The sequence below is a fragment of the Natator depressus genome, chromosome 23 (assembly GCF_965152275.1).
Source record: "Natator depressus isolate rNatDep1 chromosome 23, rNatDep2.hap1, whole genome shotgun sequence".
Lineage (NCBI taxonomy): Eukaryota > Metazoa > Chordata > Testudines > Cheloniidae > Natator > Natator depressus.
In genome coordinates this window covers 14,201,793-14,220,729 of record NC_134256.1, presented here as the reverse complement: position 1 = coordinate 14,220,729, position 18,937 = coordinate 14,201,793, and the positions used below count along the sequence as shown (strand labels likewise).

Sequence of the window (18,937 nt, the reverse complement as noted above, 5' to 3'; positions counted from 1 at the left end):
TCACACAGTGGCTGGCCTGTGACTCGTCTGCCTGCCCATTGTGACACGCCCCTGCTGGCTGGCACAGCCTCATCCCCTCACTGCCAGGCTTGGCTCTGGCAGAGCGAGAGCTGGCACGTGCCGCTGGGGAACGCTGAGCCAGCAGTTCCAGCTCCGCCACCGGCAGCAGAAAGTGGGTGGCCCGTTTACGCGCAGGCTTCTGCCCACTCCTGACTCCAGGTAGGAGAATCTTCTATTGCCCACCTCTGCTTTTCCATTGCATCGCCAACCACACCGAGCCTTCCCCGAGCTCCTGGCTGTGCGGCGCACATCTGCCAAGTGCCCCGGTGCCGGCGGTCTAGCCTGGTGCCAGTCAGGAAGCGGGCAGCAGCATGCGCACAGGAGGGAGCCCGGGGCGGCTCGACAGAAGGGGTCGCACCAGTCGAGCCCGGAGGGGAGGGAAACAAGGAGGAGGGTTTGGCAGGGCTGGTGGGAAGGCACGGGAAGGTGGCACAGGTTATTAGATGAGGCATTGGGCTGGGACCCAAGAGAGCTGTGTTCAGTTCCCCGCTCCTCTGTAAGTCTTCTGTGTGAGATCAGATGAGTCCCCGCTGCCGCGGGCCTCAGCTAACGAGGGACAGCACGTCCCTGCTCTGCGGGGGGGTTGAGAGCCTAAATACCACAAGATGTGTGTGCTCAGCCACTGGCATGGTGGGGCCAGGTAAGTACCCAGACCTGGAGGTAGCTGGTGACCCTGCCCCTCGTCGTACTCCAGCCCTGCTCTCGCTCCAGCCTCGCTCCACCCACACCCTGGCCTCTTGAGTCCAGCTCCAACCTCGAGGTCTGACCACCTCCAGCACCTTTGCTGACACCATCACTTCCAGAGGGAATGGCACTGAGGTTGCCAGGGGAACAGGCATTCTCCGCTTGCCCGGAGCCATTGGTCCATTCACCAGGACAGTCCGATGCCAGGACAGTCCCCCTGAGCTCTGGAGAGGACTAGAGGTGCCTTAGGACACCTGCCATGCAGCTGCTGGAGAGTCAGCAGGAGACACTGGGTGAGGAATGGAGCCCCCCAGCGCAGGGGCCATTCAGGAGACCCAGGGTGGGGGGAATCAGGCCTGGGATTCTCTGCAGCAGCTGCTGCCACACAGGCCTTGGAGAGACGAGCTGTGAAATCGCCACAAAGCTCTGCCCCGGCACAGTCTGCCTGCCTGCCGCTCTCCCGCCTTCTGCTCCTTCCCCTTCACGGTGGTGTCAGAGCAACTCCTGCTGCTCACCAACCCGCCCCCCGCTCCCCCACCCCGCTTGCCTCCCCCACCTGGGACCTGCCACAGCCCCAATATTCCTGGGGGAAGGGATCAGGGTAATTTCCCTGGGCAGGAAGAATCCTGAGTGGTTGGATGCAGCCTGTCTGCTGGGCAGTTTGTGAACCAGCAGAAGGAGAGGCGGGAGTGACCCGGGGGAGGCTGTTTGGCCTGCGGGATGGGCCTGGGAGTCTGGAGACCTGGGTTCTAATCCTGCCTGTACTGCTGACTGCCTGGGTGACTTTGAGGCCATCCACTGGCTTGTTTCCCTGCTGGCTGCCTTGGCTAGTTAGAGTCTGAGCCCTACGGCCCAGGGATTGTCTGCAGCACCTGGGGCAACAGGGCCCTGATCTCAGCTGGCAGCTGTAGGCTCTGGTGGAACGGCAATACGTGGACTGGCCCTGATGCTGAACGGGGCAGTCACCTCTCATCCCTCACAAGCAATGCCTTGTCCTGGCTTCTTGCAGGATGGCTGAGGAAGTCCGCAAGGTCCCCTTGAAACCCATCCATGCCTGGGAGGAGACGAGACCTCCTCGAAGGAAGAGTCCACGGAAGAGGCCACAGCAGCAGCAGGAGCTGTGTGTGCCTCAGCCCTTCCATGCTGGTGAGTGGGTGCCTCCTGGGTGGGCAGAGGGGGCTGCAAAAATGGCAGGGGCCATGGCCCTGCATTGCGGTGGGGCTTGGCCCCTCTGGGGGTTGGGGTTGCAAGACCAGGGTGTCAGTGGCGGGAGAAGACTCCATCACCTTTGTACAACTCTGGGCTGCCATAAGATGGAGAGACAGGAAAACCCAGGCAGGGGGGAATGGCCCCTCCTGCTGGCAGCAGCTGCAGCCCCTGCATCTGATCGGGGCATTAGGGGCGGCAGCAGAAGCATCAGGGGGAGACTGACTGAATTACCCACCCCGATCCATCACACTGCAGGGTCGGAAGATGTTTTCCACCAGTCAAAGGGGATGCTCTGTGCACGGTGGGTTGTTAAGCCTAGGATTGCAGGGCGCCGACCAAAGCATGAGATGCCCCCTGATGTTGCAGCCCCATCTGCTGGCTCCTTTGCAGGGGGGTGACGCATGGCACAGCACAGGGCATTTGGGTGGGGGGGTTGATGATGGGAGCCCAGGGCCTGCCCAGGTTACACCCCGTGGCTGTCGATGGCGGGAGAGGCAGTCAGAGGAAGCAGAACGGGCAGGCCCTGGGTCCCCGTATCCCACGCAGACTGGGTAGCTCCTACCTCTCCCGCAGTGGGAAGCAGACCGTTTCACTGCCAGTCCCTCTGCCCCCTCCAGCAATGGCCCGGAGAGCAGGGACACCACTCACAGCCTGACATCATGCCTCCTTCCAGGTGTGGTGCTCCCCAAATCCCCAGGCTCAGACTGCATGATGGGTGCAGGCGGGGAAGTGGGGTGGCCGCTGGGAACCAGGGCTCTGACTGGATCTTTGCTGGGCTGAGCAGCAAAGAGTTGGGGAAACTAGGGATGGCTGTGCCATACCCTGTTGTGCATCGGGGCTGCTACCCTGCTGGGGTGGGAGCGGGGGGCAAGGGTTTCTGCTAAGATCTCTCTCACCCAGCCTGCAGCTTGGCAGCCCCAGGTATTACCACTACTCTGTTTTTGATCAGATTCACCATCACTTGGGAATGCCTCCTGCTTTATGGGGCCAGACTCGCAGGAGAAAGAGACCCTAGAGTACATCAACGCCTTTCTCAAGGGCAAGGAACAGGTACCAAGAGCCCTCCTCTGATCTCTCAGCTACTGCCCTGTCCACATGCACCATCCGTCCTTCTCCGGATGAGGCATGGATTCTAAGGCCAGACGGGACCATTGTGACCTCCTGTATAACACAGGAGAGACCTGCCCCCACATAATTCCTGTTGAAACTAGAGCATCTTAAAAACATCCTGTCTGGAGTTACAAAAGGCACCCACCATGCCCCTTGCCCACTTGTGCCCACTGGATTTGGCCAGTCCCCAGCGTGATGGGTTGCCCCCCTTTGAGGTGCCACCTGATGTACTGGCTTATCACTGAGCCCGCCTGTTCTGCCAGCCTGGGCCCCCGTTACCTTGTCTTGTTGGGCTTGGCTCACAAGCCTCTTCCAGCCCTACACACAGGCAGGGCCACACCCAGCTGCAGAAAGACACAGACACTGAGATCAGCTCTGGGAAGACTCAGCTGAAGGGCCTTGTCCCAGTCCTCTGGTGCCCACCTTCTTTGGAGTACAGACCCAAAGGTTTTATGACATTCGCCCCCTCCCTCGATGTGGAGAGAGGTATGAAAAACTCTTTGCCCCTCCTCCCAGTTACTAATTTATACTACAAACTGGGTTGTGGTATAAACAAGAAACAAGATGATGAACTACAAGAGGTAGATTTTAAGGGGTTATAAGAGATAGCAAACAGAACAAAGCAGATTAGCGTAGTAAATAAAGAAAACACACAAACGAAGCTTTACACACCAGATAGATAGGATAGACATTAGCAAATGCTCCCTGAGTGATAAACAGGTTGGCAGATTCTTAAGGCAGAAGCTGCCTTGGTTTTGCAGCTTGGATTTCCCAGGTTTTCTTGCACAGGCTAGGAATCTCTCTCTAGCCTGGGACCATCACTTCTCATGGTTCAATCTTTTTCCCTCAGGTGTTTCCAGGTATCTTATTGCAGGGAGTCTGAGGTCCCGTCCCGTCCCCCCCGCAATGTCATTGTTCCCCTTTTATCTTCTCTTCCCACCTGCTGGAAAACTCTTTTGCTGTGACCTGGGTCCAACAGGTCCCGTTGTGTCTCGTTATCTCGGGGAGGTTTCTATTGCACGCAGTTCCTGGGGTAGCCCTAATGCTTGTGCATTTCCTCCGTGAGCCAGTGTTTGGCTTTTTTGCTGTTCTACCTGAAAGGCTGTTTTGAACCTCACAATGTTTTTCCGGAACACATACACAGCTGAACTTCAGAACGTCACATCCAACGATAGCACATGCAATCCAATGAGACATTAATGTCTAGCAGACAAAGACTTTTAGAATGATACCTTACAAGACATACTTGGTACCAAACATATCCTAATTAGATGACAGTGGCGAATATTGGGGTGTCAGGGTGTCACACCCAGATGTTCCTCCCACTCTATCAAGCCCCCCAGTAAGACTGTCTGGCTGCTTAGCCCCCATCTTGCAGTTCCTCTTTGGACACCTACCCCATGAGATCTGCTCCCTCTCTGGTCTGGTTTCACACAGAGCTGCCCTGCCCAACCCACATAGTCACTCCTGTTGGGAGATGAATGGCCTTCTGGCCTTCGGCATATCAAAGCCTGAGCAGCGCTGGGGGGAAGCTTTCTGACATCTCTCCCACTGGCAGCTCCTTTCCACGCTAACCTTCCTGTTTTTGTCTAATCTCTGCGGGGCATAGGAGGAGGCCAAGAAACTTGAATTCTTGGATTGTGTCATCACCATCAGCAGGGCCGTCCTCACGAGGCACCCAGAGAGAAACCTGGCAGCTTTTCTCGGCAAAGCCCTCCTTGTGGAGAAGATAAAGGTGAGTAAAACACACACTTGGGCTTTGTTACTTAGCAGGTTTAGTGATTGGCCTGGAGAGATCTGCAGATTTGTCTACCTTCAACTGCCAATCACTGGATCGTGTTGGACGTTTGTCTGTTAGACTGAAGAGCCCATTTTCAAGCATTTGCTCCCTGTGTAGGTACTTACAGACTGTCATCAAGGCACCCTGTAACCTTCTCTTTGTGAAGCTGAACTGATTGATTTCTGGAGTCTCTCACTATAAGGCATGTTTCCCAGTCCTTCAGTCACTCTTGTGGCTCTTCTCTGACCCCTCTCCAATTTATCAACATTCTCCTTGAATTGTGGGCACCAGACCTGGACAGAGGATCCCAGCAGAGGTCGCACCAGTGCCAAATACCGAGGGAAAATAACCTCTCTAACAACTGGAGATTGCCCTGTTTGTACAGCCCAGGATGGCATAAGCCCTTTTGGCCCCAGCCTCGCACTGGGCGCTCCTGGTCAGCTGATTACCATGCCTGCCAAGTCTTTTCCAGAGTCACCGCTTCCCAGGTTAGAGCCCCCCATGCTGTGAGTGTGGCCTGCGTTCTTTGGTCCTGAACGTGTCACTGTATTGAAACGTAGATTGTTCCCTTGCGCCCAGCTTCCCAAGTCACCGGATCGCTCTGTATACACCAGTCTCCCTGCACAGAGCCCCAACACTCCGCAGTCAGTGCCCACTAGGGAACTAGCAACAAATCTGCTCCGTAGATTTGGAAAGTCTTTGCTCTGCGGCGCTGCAGAAAGCTTTCCGGAGCTTACCTCCCTTCCCTGAACGTGGGACAGCGTGTGCTGGTGGGTGGTCCAGTGGGCTGGGGCTCAGTTCCTCAGTGAGACCTTTGGGCAAATCACTTCTCCCTCCTTGCCTTAGTTTCCCTCCCATGCCTTGTCTCATCCAGTTCGCTCGTGAATTCTCTGGGGCAGGGACTGGCTCTCACTGTGTGTGTGCAGCACCTGGCACAAGGAGCCTGGTCTCAGGTGGAGTCCCTGGGTGCTAATGCTGATGGAGCCTTTGCAGTGCACTGGCGCATAACGCCGGGGCACTGACCACAGGCCCTGCACTGCGCTCCCCAGCTGGAGCCCTGCACACCATCAAGCCCACAGTAGGACGACCTGTCTGCCGAGGCCACGTGTTGCAGGCTCTGCGCTTTGCTCCCCAGTCGGAGCCTTACGGGAGCTCGGAGCCCGGCTGGCACTTCCCCACATTGTCTCCCCAGGAGCTGATTGATCTTGAGTCCGTCGACTCCCTGACCAGCGGAGTGCGTCAGCAAGCGATGCTCGCCATCATGGAGCTGAGGTACCCGGCCTGCCCGCGCAGCCCCAGCTAGTGCTGTGTGCAGCCAGACACGCCAGCCTCTTGGCATGGCCAGTTCTCCAGGGCATTCCCCCCTCTGCTCCTCCCCCGTCTTCTGATTCCCCCGGGCACGTGGCACCAGGCCATGGTGCTGGTGCATGTGAGCTGGCACCCGTGGGTTGGTGGTGGAGGATCCTTCGGTGCCTGGCGACCTCTCCAAGTGGCCGTGTGAAGATGTGGGGGAGGGAGCGAGGGGGTTGGACCGGTCCCCTCTGGGACCCGCAGGCGATGGCTCCGGGGGGAGAGGGGCAGTTGGGCACTGCTGGAGCGGAGCCACCGGAGTCACCGCCAGCTGTGCCAGCTGCATCACACCGGCAGCTCAGCGACTCCCTGTGGCTCAGAGGCTGGGCAGGCTGAGCCCTGGCACGTGGCTCAGCCTGCGCCATGGGGGGCTCTCTCTCAGTGCCACTGGCGCCCTGCTCTCAGCTTCCCAGAAGCCTGCCCAGCATGTCCTGGGAGCCTGAGGCCAACATCACTGCATCAGTCTCGCCTCAGCCCTCCAATCCGCGCGTGTCTCTTCTTTTAGCAAAGTGAAGCCACTGCTGCGGGGAATGGAGCTATCCAGCCTGCTCACCGTCTGCTTCTCCAGCGTCTTCTCCCTGCCTCCAGCAGAGACCAACCAGGGCGTGGAGGCTGCTCTATACAACAACGTAAGCCCCAAACTAGCCATGAGGAGCCGCCCCAAACCGAGGGGGAATCCTGCATGTCGCTCGTGTCCCTGCCCCCTGGGTTACCTGGCGCGGGCATAAGAGTGTAATGATCACAGCTCCTTGACAGCGCTTCAGCTCAGGACCTGCAGTACCAAAGCACAAACCCCACCGCCGCAGATAAAGGAGTAACTCCCTCATAGGGTAGCAGTAATAGGCATTTATCCTTCACATGCACCAGCAATTAGTGGGGAACAGACACTCCCTTCACAAGCACATTCACCCCAGTGCATGGCTGGGGGCACAGGCCTGAGATCAGCTGCTTGAGACGTAGACAGGCCAGGGGAAGTGAAGCTTGGCTGGAAATCTCCCCTCCCCCTCAAATGCAGAGTCCTTCCTGACTCTTCTAATGCATTAGACTGTGTGCAGTGGCCTCCCTGGGGACAGCAAAAGCGGGTGGGGTCCTGTTGCCAGGAGAGTTTGCAGTAGCTCCCCTGCGGGTACAAGTAAGTGGGTGAGCTGGAATAGCAGGGGCTGCCGTGGCCTGGGGCGTGTCACACGTGTCACACTGGATCACCCTTCTCCACATTCTTCTTGACCCCCTTCAAAGAATTCTAGTAGATTGGTGAGGCATGAGTTCCCTTTACAAAAGCCATGTTGACTCTGCCCCAACAAATTGTGTTCACCTATGTGTCTGATAATTCTGTTCTTTCCTATCATTTCAACAAGTTGCCTGGTACTGAAGTCAGGCTTGCCAGGGATCACATCTGGAGACTTTTATAAACTTCACTGTCACATTCGCTATCTCGTACAGAGGCCGATTTAAACATTAGCTTACATACCACAGCACTGCACAGAAGTTTGTTTGGATGTCTCGTGAGAGCTGCAACCTTTGCACCAGGCAGGCAATTTACCATGCGGTTCTCCCACTCATCACAAACCCAACTGCTTATATGTCTATTGATTGAATCCCCCATTACTATTACCTGGCTTTTCTTTGTAACTGGGCTTCCCGCCTCAGGAGGGGCAGCCTCAGTGTGAGAGGATATCCTGACTTCATCTGGCAGGTGGGTCCCAACTATGGGATCATCTCCCTCTGCTCCAGCTCGATGTTCTCCTTCCCAGAAACTTTCACCCTCCTCAGCAGCACAGAGGCTGTCAGACGGGGGGTGGGGCCACTCTACTGCATCCCTAAAAGTCTCCTCTATGTACCTCGCTGTCTCCCTTGGCTCCACCAGTTGAGATCCTCTGGCCTCCTGGTCTCCGAGGGCAGTAGCTCCTTGGGCCAAATGCCCAGATGTGCTACCTGCCCACAGGGCTGGTAATCCTACATGCTGCATTCAGTGCAATCCACTGGAGAGCCTCACACTGCTGCTGCACTTCTGCCTGGTTTATTTTGACTCTTCCAGGGGGGTTAGTTTGTTTAGTTTTGTTGGGGGGAGGGAGTTTATTGGCCTGAATTTACGGTATGTTTCTTAGATGTATTTGTCTCTAAACTTCCTTGCAAAACTCCCGTTTCCAAAGCTAACCTCTGATTTCTATTGCCTGCTGTCTGTTTCCCCTCCCTGGTTCAGGCACCACGCTGGCAAAGCAGAGTGCAGAGTATCTGCAGGTCTTCAGGGAGTGGCGAGCGGAGAACACCTTCTGGGTCACCTGGTTCACCAACACCAGCAATATCGCCATGGTAACTACTTTCAATGCTTCCTGGGATTGTTGTGCCCAGAGTTCTCAGGAGAGAGAAATTAACACCCTAGGAGTCAGGGGGAAGGGACAGACCCAGGCGTGTGACTGACCCCACCCAGCTGGGCCGGAGCCCTGCCGATGGCCCACTCCACCTCATAGAATCATAGACCTCAGGAGGTATCTAATCCAATCCCCTTCTCATAGCAGGACCAACCCCAACTAAATCATCCCAGCCAGGGCTTTGTCAAGCCTGACCTTAAAAATCTCGAAGGATGGAGATTCCCCACCTCGCTAGGTAACGCTTTCCAGGGCTTCACCACCCTCCTAGTGAAATAGTTTCAGAGTAACAGCCGTGTTAGTCTGTATTCGCAAAAAGAAAAGGAGTACTTGTGGCACCTTAGAGACTAACCAATTTATTTGAGCTTAAGCTTTTGTGAGCTACAGCTCACTTCACGAAAGCTTATGCTCAAATAAATTGGTTAGTCTCTAAGGTGCCACAAGTACTCCTTTTCTTCTAGTGAAATAGCGTTTCCTCATATCCAACCTGGACCTCCCCCACTGCAACTTGAGACCATTGATGCTTGTTCTGTCACCTGCCACCACTGAGAACAGCCGAGCTCCAGCCTCTTTGGAACCCGCCCCCCCGACCCCCGCAGGTAGTTGAAGGCTGCTATCAAATCCCCCCTCACTCTTCTCTTCTGCAGACTAAATAAGCCCACTTCCCTCAGTCTCTCCTCATAATTCATGTGCTTCAGCCCGCTAATCATTTTCCTTAGCCTCTGCGGGACTCTCTCCGATTTCTCCACATCCTTTCTCTTGTGGGGGGCCAGATGTGACCTCACCAGTGCCGAATAGAGGGGAATAATCACTTCCCTCATACTGCTGGCAAGGCTTCTACTATGGCGGGCCAATATGCCTCCCTACATGCCACATCCCAAGATGCACTGGGTCTCATCCAAACCTGATCCCAGCTCCTTGTCAGGTGTGGTGGGAGCTTCCCCAGAGATTAATGCTCTCCAAGGCACCATTGCGTCCACGTACCAGTGCCAGCCCCTGCTGAGCACTAGAGAGTGTATCCGTGCTGTGCGGTATTGTGCCCCCATGCACTGCCACGCTGGCCTGTGCCATGCACGACAGCTCCTGATTGCTGGCTGGGTACTGTGCGTCCCAGGTGCAGTAACCCAGCCCTGTCCCGGCAGAGCGGGCTTTGCCTGCACTCCTGGCTGCTCGGTCCGACTGGAACCGCACTGGGCAGCAAAAGGGGTTTCACTAGCAGGTTTGTTTCAGATGTTTGGGAAGTACTTCAACCCCTCCGAGCGCATGGACTTCCTCCTCACGGCTATCGAGGGCATGAGAGACACCAGCGTCCATGACTCGGTGGCGGCCAGGCACATGCTGCATGTGATCCTGTGGGTCCCCAGCCCAAGCTTGGAGAGGGTAAGAGCTGCAGTGAGAACAGCCTGCTGGGGGAGGCCATCCGTGGGAGACTCTGTCTCTGGGCGCTCGGCATTACTGGGGGGCAGGTCCTGTGCAATGCGGGGGGTCTGTCTAGGTGATCTCCATGGCCGCTTGTGGTCTTGCAGTCTATGAATCGATAGGCCAGGAATTGGCCCTGTGTTCTAGGCCTGGAGCTGGAGAAGAGGATGTGGGAGGGCAGATGGCTCTCAGGTGCAGCAGGTCCCTGGCACCCCAGATCAATAGCAGCGCGAGGAAGCCAAGGTTCCCAACTCCCCATTTCCCTTCCAGGTGTCGGAGGCTGTGATGAGCATCTACCACAACCTGGATTCCATCAGCGAGCCGCTGGCCCAGCAGCAGCTGCTCAAGGCCCTTGTCGTGCTGGGCGACCAGAACAGCGAGGAGGTGGTCACAACCCTGCTGGGCTGCTCGCTGTCATGTGACAGGTACGGGCCTGGGGCTGCTGCCGCTTGTGCTCCGGGTCCCCTGGACTGGTCCCGCTGCCAGGGACAGGGGCGTGCAGAACCTTCCAGAGACCTCCTGCTCCCTGCAGAGCTGCTGCTTGTTCTGGAGGGTTTTGCAGGCTGACATGTGGAGACAGGCCAGCCTGCAAAACCCCAGATGGCAGCCCTCGGCCTCCCCCGGGGCTGACACTCAGACCCGGCCCCCATGCAGCCTGCACCATGCAGTGGGGGCCCTTGCTGCAGCAGGAGGGCAACAAAGGGCCGGCCGGTGGCGGGCGACCCAGCAGGGTGCGGGTGGCGGTAGGTGCAGGAGGCTGGCAGGGCTCTGGCCAGGTGAAATCGGCTCTCTCCCTTTGCAGTGTTACTGTGGAGATGTGGAGGGTGCTTACATTCCACCCCAAGACCGCAGGAAAGGTCCTACGGGAGCTGCTCGACAGGCTGCAGGAATGGCCTCTGCGCCAGCGTCACGATGTCTCTCAGCAAGAGGCTGGCGTTGCCCCCTGGGCCGTAAGTTCCAGCCCCTGCAGCAAGGGAAGGAGCGTCGTGTGTCCCCTCCACGGCCTGAGGGTGTCTCTCAGTCTCCCACTGGGTATCGCCATTGGGCCGAAGAAAAAGAGCGTGACTCTAGCCAGCGCTATAGTCGAGGCAGAACACGCCGAAACCCTCTCCTGGTGCTCTGGGACAGCTCTCGTAGAACCGCAGGGTGAGAAGGGATCGCAAGGTCAGCGTGTCCAGCCCCCTGCCAAGATGCAGGATTTGTTGTGTCTATCCCAACCGAGACAGATGGCTCCAGCCTCCTTCTATAAACCTCCAGCACAGGGGCTTCCACAATCTCCCTAGTCGTCTGTCCCATTGTCCTACTCTTCTTACCGTTAGGAAGGTTTTCCTGAGATTTAATCTAAATCTGCAGTGCTGTCGTTTGAACCCATCCCCTCTTGTCCTGCCCCCTGTGGCAAGAGAGAACAACTTTTCGCCATCTTTTTTTTGGCAGCCTTCGAAGAATCTGAAGGCCATTAGCACGTCATCCCTTAATCTCCTCTTTTCCAAACTAAACATAGCCAGTTCCTTCAACCTTTGCTCGTATGGCTTGTGTTCCATCCCTCTGATCATCTTTGTCACTCGCCTCTGGATCCATTACAGTTTCTCCACATCTTTTGTAGACATTGGTGACCAAAACTGGACACCATACTCCAGCTGAGGCCTAACCAGCACTGAGTAGATTGGTACTATCACCTCCCATGACTTGCAGGCTATTCCTCTGCTAATGCAACCTAAGATTGCATTTGCTTTTTTTTTGCAACAGCATCGCTTTGGTGACTCATGCTGGGGCTGTGATCCACCGCAGCTCCCAGATCCTTCTCAGCAGTACAACCAGTTATCCCCCATTCTGTTTCTGTGCATTTGCTTTTTCTTCTCTAAATGTAGCACCTCACTTTTGTCTTGGGTGAGTTTCATTTTGTTGTCTATAGCCCAGTCCTCCAATTTACCATGATCCCTCTGAATTTGAGCTCTTTCCTTCAAAGTCTTGGCAACTCCTTCATCAGGGAGCTGATGCAGGGCTGGGGTCATTGAAAGCTTCCCAGGGGACCTGGCCCTGGCCTGGAGTCAGGAGCCCTGGTTTCTATTCCTGGCTCTGCCTCTGACCTGTTGGGTGACCTTGGGCAAGTCCCTGCCTGGCTTTTGTCTGTTGTTCTGCAGGGCAGGGCCTGGCTCCTGCAGGGTGCGTCTCTGGGTGTGTGATCCAAAGAACCCTAGCACTAGAGTAGCAGCAGAGCTGTGGACTCTAGACCTCCAGGGAATGCTGGTGACACCAGTGATCCGGGACGCCCGGAAAGAGCCATTTTGCTTCAATTGGAACCATTTTTTCCTACGAATCCCCTTTTTGAGCCTCGTAGGTTTTAACTGTTGACGTCACAGCTCTGTCCCGCAGCACTTGCTCCTCTGAAGAGCTTGAGAAGGGCCTTTTGCTGCTCAGACCTCATACCAAGTGTGATAGACACAGCATAGTGAAGGCAGAGAAAACCCTTGGGACTTAAATACACAGATCTGGCAGCTTGGTCAAAGAGGAGACAATCTGAAGGCAACTCTCCCTAATGATAATTTACTTCCCCTGAGAATAGCAGGTCAGTCCGGTTTATTAAAGCCGGACGATGAATCGATCAGACATGGAGAGGGCATGACTGTAATTCTCTTTGTTATCCACCATTCCCATTGTTCCATGTCCTCAGCCTGGTTTTCACTTGCTTGTGTTTTATTTTTCCTTCCGGAACCGGTAAGCCTGTATTGGACACTTTTTCCCCTGATCCCGGTTGAGGTTTTGTGGGGCTGTCTTTGAACAGTTCAAAAGCCAAATACAGAAATGATTGAATCTGGCTTTTAGTAACAGACCAACCCTAGCACTCGTGTACAAAATCGGCTCCCTCGCCGAGGCTGGGCTGTAAGGCCCCGGACTCGGGAGAACCCAAGTTCAGTTTCGGGCTCTGTCAGACTCCCTGGGTGACCATTGGTGAGTCACGTCGCCTCTCTGTGCCTGAGTTCCATGTCTGTACAACGGGGATAGAAATCCTTCCTTTGTGTGTCTAGCCTGTAAGCTCTAGGCCAGGGAATGTCTCTTTCTGTGCCTGGGAAGCCCCCAGCACACGCCCTGATTGCAGATAGGCGCTGGAGGTGCTATTCTAACCCTTATAAGAAGAATACACTTGATTTGTTTGGGGTCAAGGTGTTGTGCAGAGAAGTTTCCACAGATGATACCTGCTAATAAATACCACCCCCTGGGATCGGGGGTACAAGGAAGCAGCTGCTTATGTTGCAGGTAGCCGGCCCCGCTGCCTGCGATCCTAGCTGGGGCTGTGCAAGGGCTTTGAGGCTCTAACATGTCATCTGGAGGCGAGGCGCTAGAAGACTTTTTATTGTGGAGGTGCTGAGCACCCCCTTACACCTGTCCACACACCCCACCACCCCTAGAGCTGGAGTCAGGAGCAGGGCCATGGCTCCAGGGGGGCGGGAGAGGGATGGGGCAAGGGGGCCGAGGCTGGGGCCACAGCTGGGAGTTGGCGCAGGGCCGGCAGCTGGGACCTTGTGTGTGAGGCCAGGAGCAGAGCCCCGCGTAAAACCTTGGAGTGCTGCAGCACGCCCTGCACTCCTAGTTCCCGTGGCTCTGTCTGCAGGGGAGGCAGACGTTGTTTTGGAAATGGCTTGTTGGGTCACCGGAGGGTGTTTCGTAAAGCAGCTCCTCCTTTCACACAGGTGGGGAAACTCCAGCGTCAGCAGCCAGTCGTTGTGGAGCGGCTACACGAGGCAGACAGGGGCGTCATCTCCAATGCCATCACCGTGCTGAGAGACATCCTCGCCAGCATGGACAGGCAGAGCGCCAGCCCCGTGGCTGTGCAAGTGGCTGAGAAACTCCTGCCGTTCTTTCATGATGTAAGGCCTGGCGGCCCGCGGGAGACCCTTCAAGCCACAGACGTGTGAATGGGGGCTGGCGGGGGGGCTAGTGGGACCTATGCTATGGCCCCAGCCAGAAAAAGGATTGTCGTAAATGACATGAACCCATTCCCGCCTTCTTCTGCTAGCCCATTCTCCATCAGAGCATATGGCAGTAAGGGTGGGAACCCTGGTGTCCTGCAGGCCTGCTGACAAGGATCAGGGCAGCCTGGGGACGAGGCTCCCCTTGAGGGAAGGACATGCATTCCTGAGCCTGCATGTAGCGAGGGGGCCTCTGCAGCACAGGGTGCTGCAATGTTCCTGCTGGCTTCCAGGGTAACAAGTGATGGTACCCTGGTGAAAATCCTGCCCCTCCCCTCCCTGGCCAGGAATCCCACAGCTGGCCTGTCAGCTCCATAAGGAAACGGCTCCGTCTATAGGTTCTGCAGCTACCGCCCTTTCCTCTCCCCTTCGTTCTCATGGCAGGGCAGCATCAAAGGAGGGGCTAGTTCTCCCCAGGCCTTTTGTAACCACAAACGAGCCCCCGCCAGCGTGTTCACCAGACTGATGTTCAGTCCCCCACTGCACGGCGAGAGCCAGCAAAGTGGGTGGGAGAAAGGGACCCATCCATTACTACCTTCCAGGGGTAACGCCCCAGTGGGAGCTCCTGGAGGGACCACCCACCTCCCCAGCTCTCACAACGCTAAATCCTACCCTCAGCCCTCCCGAACTCTGCTGGGACCCGGCCGCTCTTGATTTAGCAGTGGCACAGGCCCAGCTAAAGATCAACACCAAGAGCAGCTCCTGCATCTAGTCCAGCACCCGCTCCTGATGGAAAGACAACTGAGAACTACTGTTCCAAGAACCTGTCTCCAAAGTGGCCAGACAGGAGAGTGCAGCCAAACAGATAAACAGACTAAAAGAACTTATGAACACTTTTACAACAGACGTCACTCAGAGAACTGCCTGGTCTAGAATCTGGTGCCCAGAGGCGACACGTAACTGCTGATTGGGGGGGCACCATTTAAAAGTTCAGCCACTCTCAGAACAGCTCAAGTCAACCGCCCCCCCAGGCTGCCCCCCCTTACCCTCAGCCTCACCTCCCAGAAAGCAGTGGCCCCTCCCTACAGCCCCCAGCTATTGCTCCTGGTTCTCCCTGCTGGGCACAGCTCGCCCGGCCTCCCAGGTCACTGGACTGGTCCGGCTCTGCCAGCTGCCATGCAGCAAGGGGGCATCATGTGACCAAGTGGGGCCGACCCTGAGTTAACAAGAAACCCATGTGTAGGAGTGGGGCAGCCCTTGCTGAACCCCAAGGCCCTGGAGGCTGGGTGGTTTCCAGTCATGGCTTCCAAGGCCCCCTATCTGGGAGCTCCTGCACATTTACCACCCCTTGCTCCTGCTTAAATCCCCCCCAGGTCCCTGTGCGTGGCCCGAACAAACAGCAGTGTAGGAATTTGCCCCCCATGCCTGGCTCCCTTGGCCTCGCTAGAGGGTTGCTGTGGGTGAGCACCTGTGTGAGTTGGGCACGCAAAGCGGGAGGACAAAGTACGCACATCCCTTCGCTCTTTGAATCTTTCCTCATGGCTCCCTCTCTGCTGCCCCTGTCCTGGTGCTGCTCTTCCCTGAGCGTTTCCCCTTGGCTTGACAGGCGGGTGCTGATGTCAGTGTGCCCAGAGCTGGCTGTGAGATCCCAGGGGCTGTCTCACCCCACCTTACTGCTCTCTCTGGCCAAGAAGTTGCCAGGCCATCCCCTAAGCTGGTGGAAACCTGCATCTCTATTGCCTTCAATGGCGCTATGCCCATGAGACTCTGGCCCCCAGCTGTGCCTGTATGACTGGGGGTGAGCTAGCAATACCCCCTGCAGGGCAGACATCTCTGTCACAGTGAGCGCTCATCCCGTGAGTGAGCACGACCGTCACAGCGTCTCCTCCCCACATCCTCTCTTGCAGGAGTCCAGCAAACTCCGGGTGCTCTCCATCACCCTCTTTAAACACCTGCTGGAGCTTGTAAGGGAGCCCAACAGAAAAAAAGATGAAGGAGCACGTCCTCCGGAGCCTGGTCCCGCTGCTCCTCCTCCTGCATGATGAGCGTCCCAATGTGTCCCAGGTGAGGCCACGAGCTGGAGCCTGCAGCTGAGATTGTTACAGTGACCAGGAATTTGTTGGGGGGGGCCAACATGTGACACCCCCCTTTAAAAGGTCTGGCCGGCAGAGGGCAGGCGCTCAGTGCTGTGACAATCAGGTGCTCAAAATCACTTGAACGTTGAGTCCAGTAGCGCCACGACCATGGCGCCCCACCCAACTGCTGAGTCTTCCCTGCCTCCTCTGAGGCCAACACTCCCCCCCTGCAGCCAGGCTGAGCGAATGGGTGGGCGGAGGGGTCAGCTCACCACTCCTACAGCCACTGGCCTTGCACATTCCCCTGGCTGTGCTGGTGGGAAGAGCACAACCCTGGCCATGGTCCCTACCCAGAGCAGAGCTACCCAGCCTCTGGATGGTGCCCAAGACCCAATGTGCCCTTGGCCAAGCAGCCTGGACAGCTCTTACTAGCCATGACATGCCCAAGCCCCCCCTCCGCCCCGCCCCAGGTGCCTGTGCCCACGCTCGCTCTCATGGCCCCCATCACTTGGGAGCCAAATGCCCCCAGCAGTAATGAATTCACCCTCCTACGCCCCATGAGGTGGGGAACTAAGGCACAGCGTGAGGCCTAGTGCCTCAGAAGTATTGAATGCCCATGGGCATTAGGCACCTAAATCCCTTTGTAGCCCTGGGCCTAAGCAACTTGCCTGAGTTCCTGCAGGAAGAGCTGGGAATTGAGTCAGGTCTCCAGCCATTGCCTTAGCCACACCTCCGCCCTTCCGCGAGCACCTGCGGGCCAGGAACCGTTCAGCACACACGGCCTCCGGTAACTAGGCTAGTGGCTTTCAGCCAGGCCGTCCCTAGCCATTTGGGTGCCCTATCCAGCCCCCCCGCAATGGGGCTGTGTGGGGTCCCAGGCCTCCCCCTCCCCCCCACCAGTGTCTGGGAGGCAGGAGCTGTGTGGGGCCACTTTTGGGGGGCCCACAGGCCCAGAGTGGCCTGGGGGATTAGCGGAGAGCTGGGAGTAGCCCGCTCTGCTTCCCTCGACCCAGCTCCAGCCGTGTCGCTCGACGGAGGGGCTTTGGGGAAAGGGATCCCTCCCACACACACACTCACTGACAGCAGCGGGAAGCGGAGCAGCCTGGCCCCAGCCCGCTCTACTCTGCCAGCTCCCAGCCGCGGCACTCCGCTTCCCACCGCCGGTGAGTGCGGGGGGCAATCCTTTCGAGTAGAGCGGGCTGGGACTGGGTTGCTCCACTTCCTGCCACTGCCGGTGAGTGTGGGGTCGCTGGGGGAAGAGGCTTGCGGAGAAGAGGTGGAATGGGGGCGGGCCAGGGGCGTAGGGGGGAAGGGGAAGAGTCCGGGCAGAGGGAGTTGTCTGAGCCCCCGCCAGGGACGGCCCTGCCCTTTGTAGTGGGCGCAGCCCGCGGCGGGGCTGGCCGAGGTATAGGGCGGGTCACTGGGGCTGGGGCTGCTGCATGTGCAGCATGCAGCCGCCTAGTGGCACCATGAAATTTAGGGCAATTTGGTGCCCCATATTTCGTGGTCCCCTATGCAGCCGCCTATGCCGAGGGACTGCCCTGGCTTCCACCTCCTGTAACCGTGGCCGGCTCGCCCTGGCCCCTCTTGTTTTGCAGGTGTGTTGGGACGCCCTCAGCCGTGCTGTGGAATTCCTAAGGTGGAGCCAGCTCGGTGCTCTCATCCAGCGAAAGGAACTTTGGCGAGGCTGTGACTGCCTGGTGAGGGAGCCCTCCATTGCCCGGCTCCGTGCCCACACCGAGCCCCAGCCCCGGGACCACACCTGGCCCTGGCTGTAGTCCCGCTGCGTGATCCCCCCGGCAGAGGAAGGAGGGGGGAAAGCAGGACACTCCACAGATCTGGAACCTAGCCTGCAGGATGGAAAGGCCTTTAATAACCTTGTGCTCCCTTCTTCTGGCTCCTAGGTGGCGTGCTACAAGGAGAGGGCAGAAACCTTCCTCTGCCAGGCCATGGCCTTTCTGAAAAACCCGCAGGCTCCCATTAGAGAAGCGGCTATCAGGTTTCTAGGTACCCACAGAGCAGAGGGGTCCCTTAAGCAGGGGGGCTGGATCCAGTTTCAGGCTCTCCTCAGTCCCTGCCGGCAGCGAGAAGTAACCCCTGGGCTCCTGATTGCCGAATGAAGGCTCAGGGGTGTCAGAAACCCGCAGGAGCAAGCTCACCCCAAACTGCCCTGATTGGCTGATGGGCCCCCTCTAACCCCACTGCTCCCCATGCAGTCCCCATCCCCACTCCCCCCACCCCACCATGGGCTCTTGGGAGTGGAACTCAAGGCGCTATGCTCTCCTTTGGCAACCAGCCCCACAGCCATCCCTGGGGACTTGCCCTTTCCCTGGGGACTCAGGAGTCCGTCCTGGGCAGCAAGGGGCAGGGGAAAGCCCCGCTGCTTGGCGGGTGACAGACGCTTTGACACCCTCACTGGGGATGCAGGGATGTGATGAGCTGTTTGTATGTGTAGGGCTCACTGCCCGGCAGCTGGACCAGAAGAGCCGGGAGAAGTTGGATTCCATCTTCAACGGTGAGTGGTACCCGCTTTGAGCACTGAGCGCTAGAGGGACGAATGGCCCAGGGCTGCGGGCTGTGTTCAATCTCCGGCACCAGCAATGTGATCTTGGGCAAGAGCCACAAAGGGTTGCAAAATGTAGATCCCCAAACCCCCGATCAGCTTCCCCCTCACCCTGTGGTGTCTGCTGGTTGGCATGTGCCCAGGCACTTAGCCCTGACCTCAGAGCTGTGGCCTGGCAAATCCCCAAACTGGGCCGAAGCTGGCTGGCCTTCGCAGATGATTGCGCCCCCCCCAACACAGCAAAGGTTTGGTCCTGCCTCCCCCCCTGGCACTCACTAGCCCAGGGTTTGTTGCAGTCACCTCCAGGTGGGGTGCCTGGTGTCAAGCCACTGCTCCAAAGGAGACTGAGGTGACGTCCGGTCATCTACCTCCCTGCTGCGTGCCCGGACCCCTGGGCCAGCGCAGGGCAGAGC

At 57.4% G+C, this 18,937-nt stretch overlaps 1 protein-coding gene across 1 annotated transcript; it reads left to right on the top strand.

The window, feature by feature from the left end:
- Positions 1-7,785: 7,785 nt before the first annotated feature.
- LOC141976833 (maestro heat-like repeat-containing protein family member 7) lies at positions 7,786-18,496 on the top strand. The gene is made up of 6 exons (XM_074937998.1): positions 7,786-7,886; positions 8,394-8,503; positions 9,790-9,939; positions 10,249-10,403; positions 10,781-10,928; positions 18,434-18,496. The coding sequence occupies exons 2-6, from the start codon at positions 8,501-8,503 to the stop codon at positions 18,494-18,496; spliced, it is 519 nt and encodes a 172-aa protein (XP_074794099.1). The 5' UTR covers positions 7,786-7,886; positions 8,394-8,500.
- Positions 18,497-18,937: the final 441 nt, after the last annotated feature.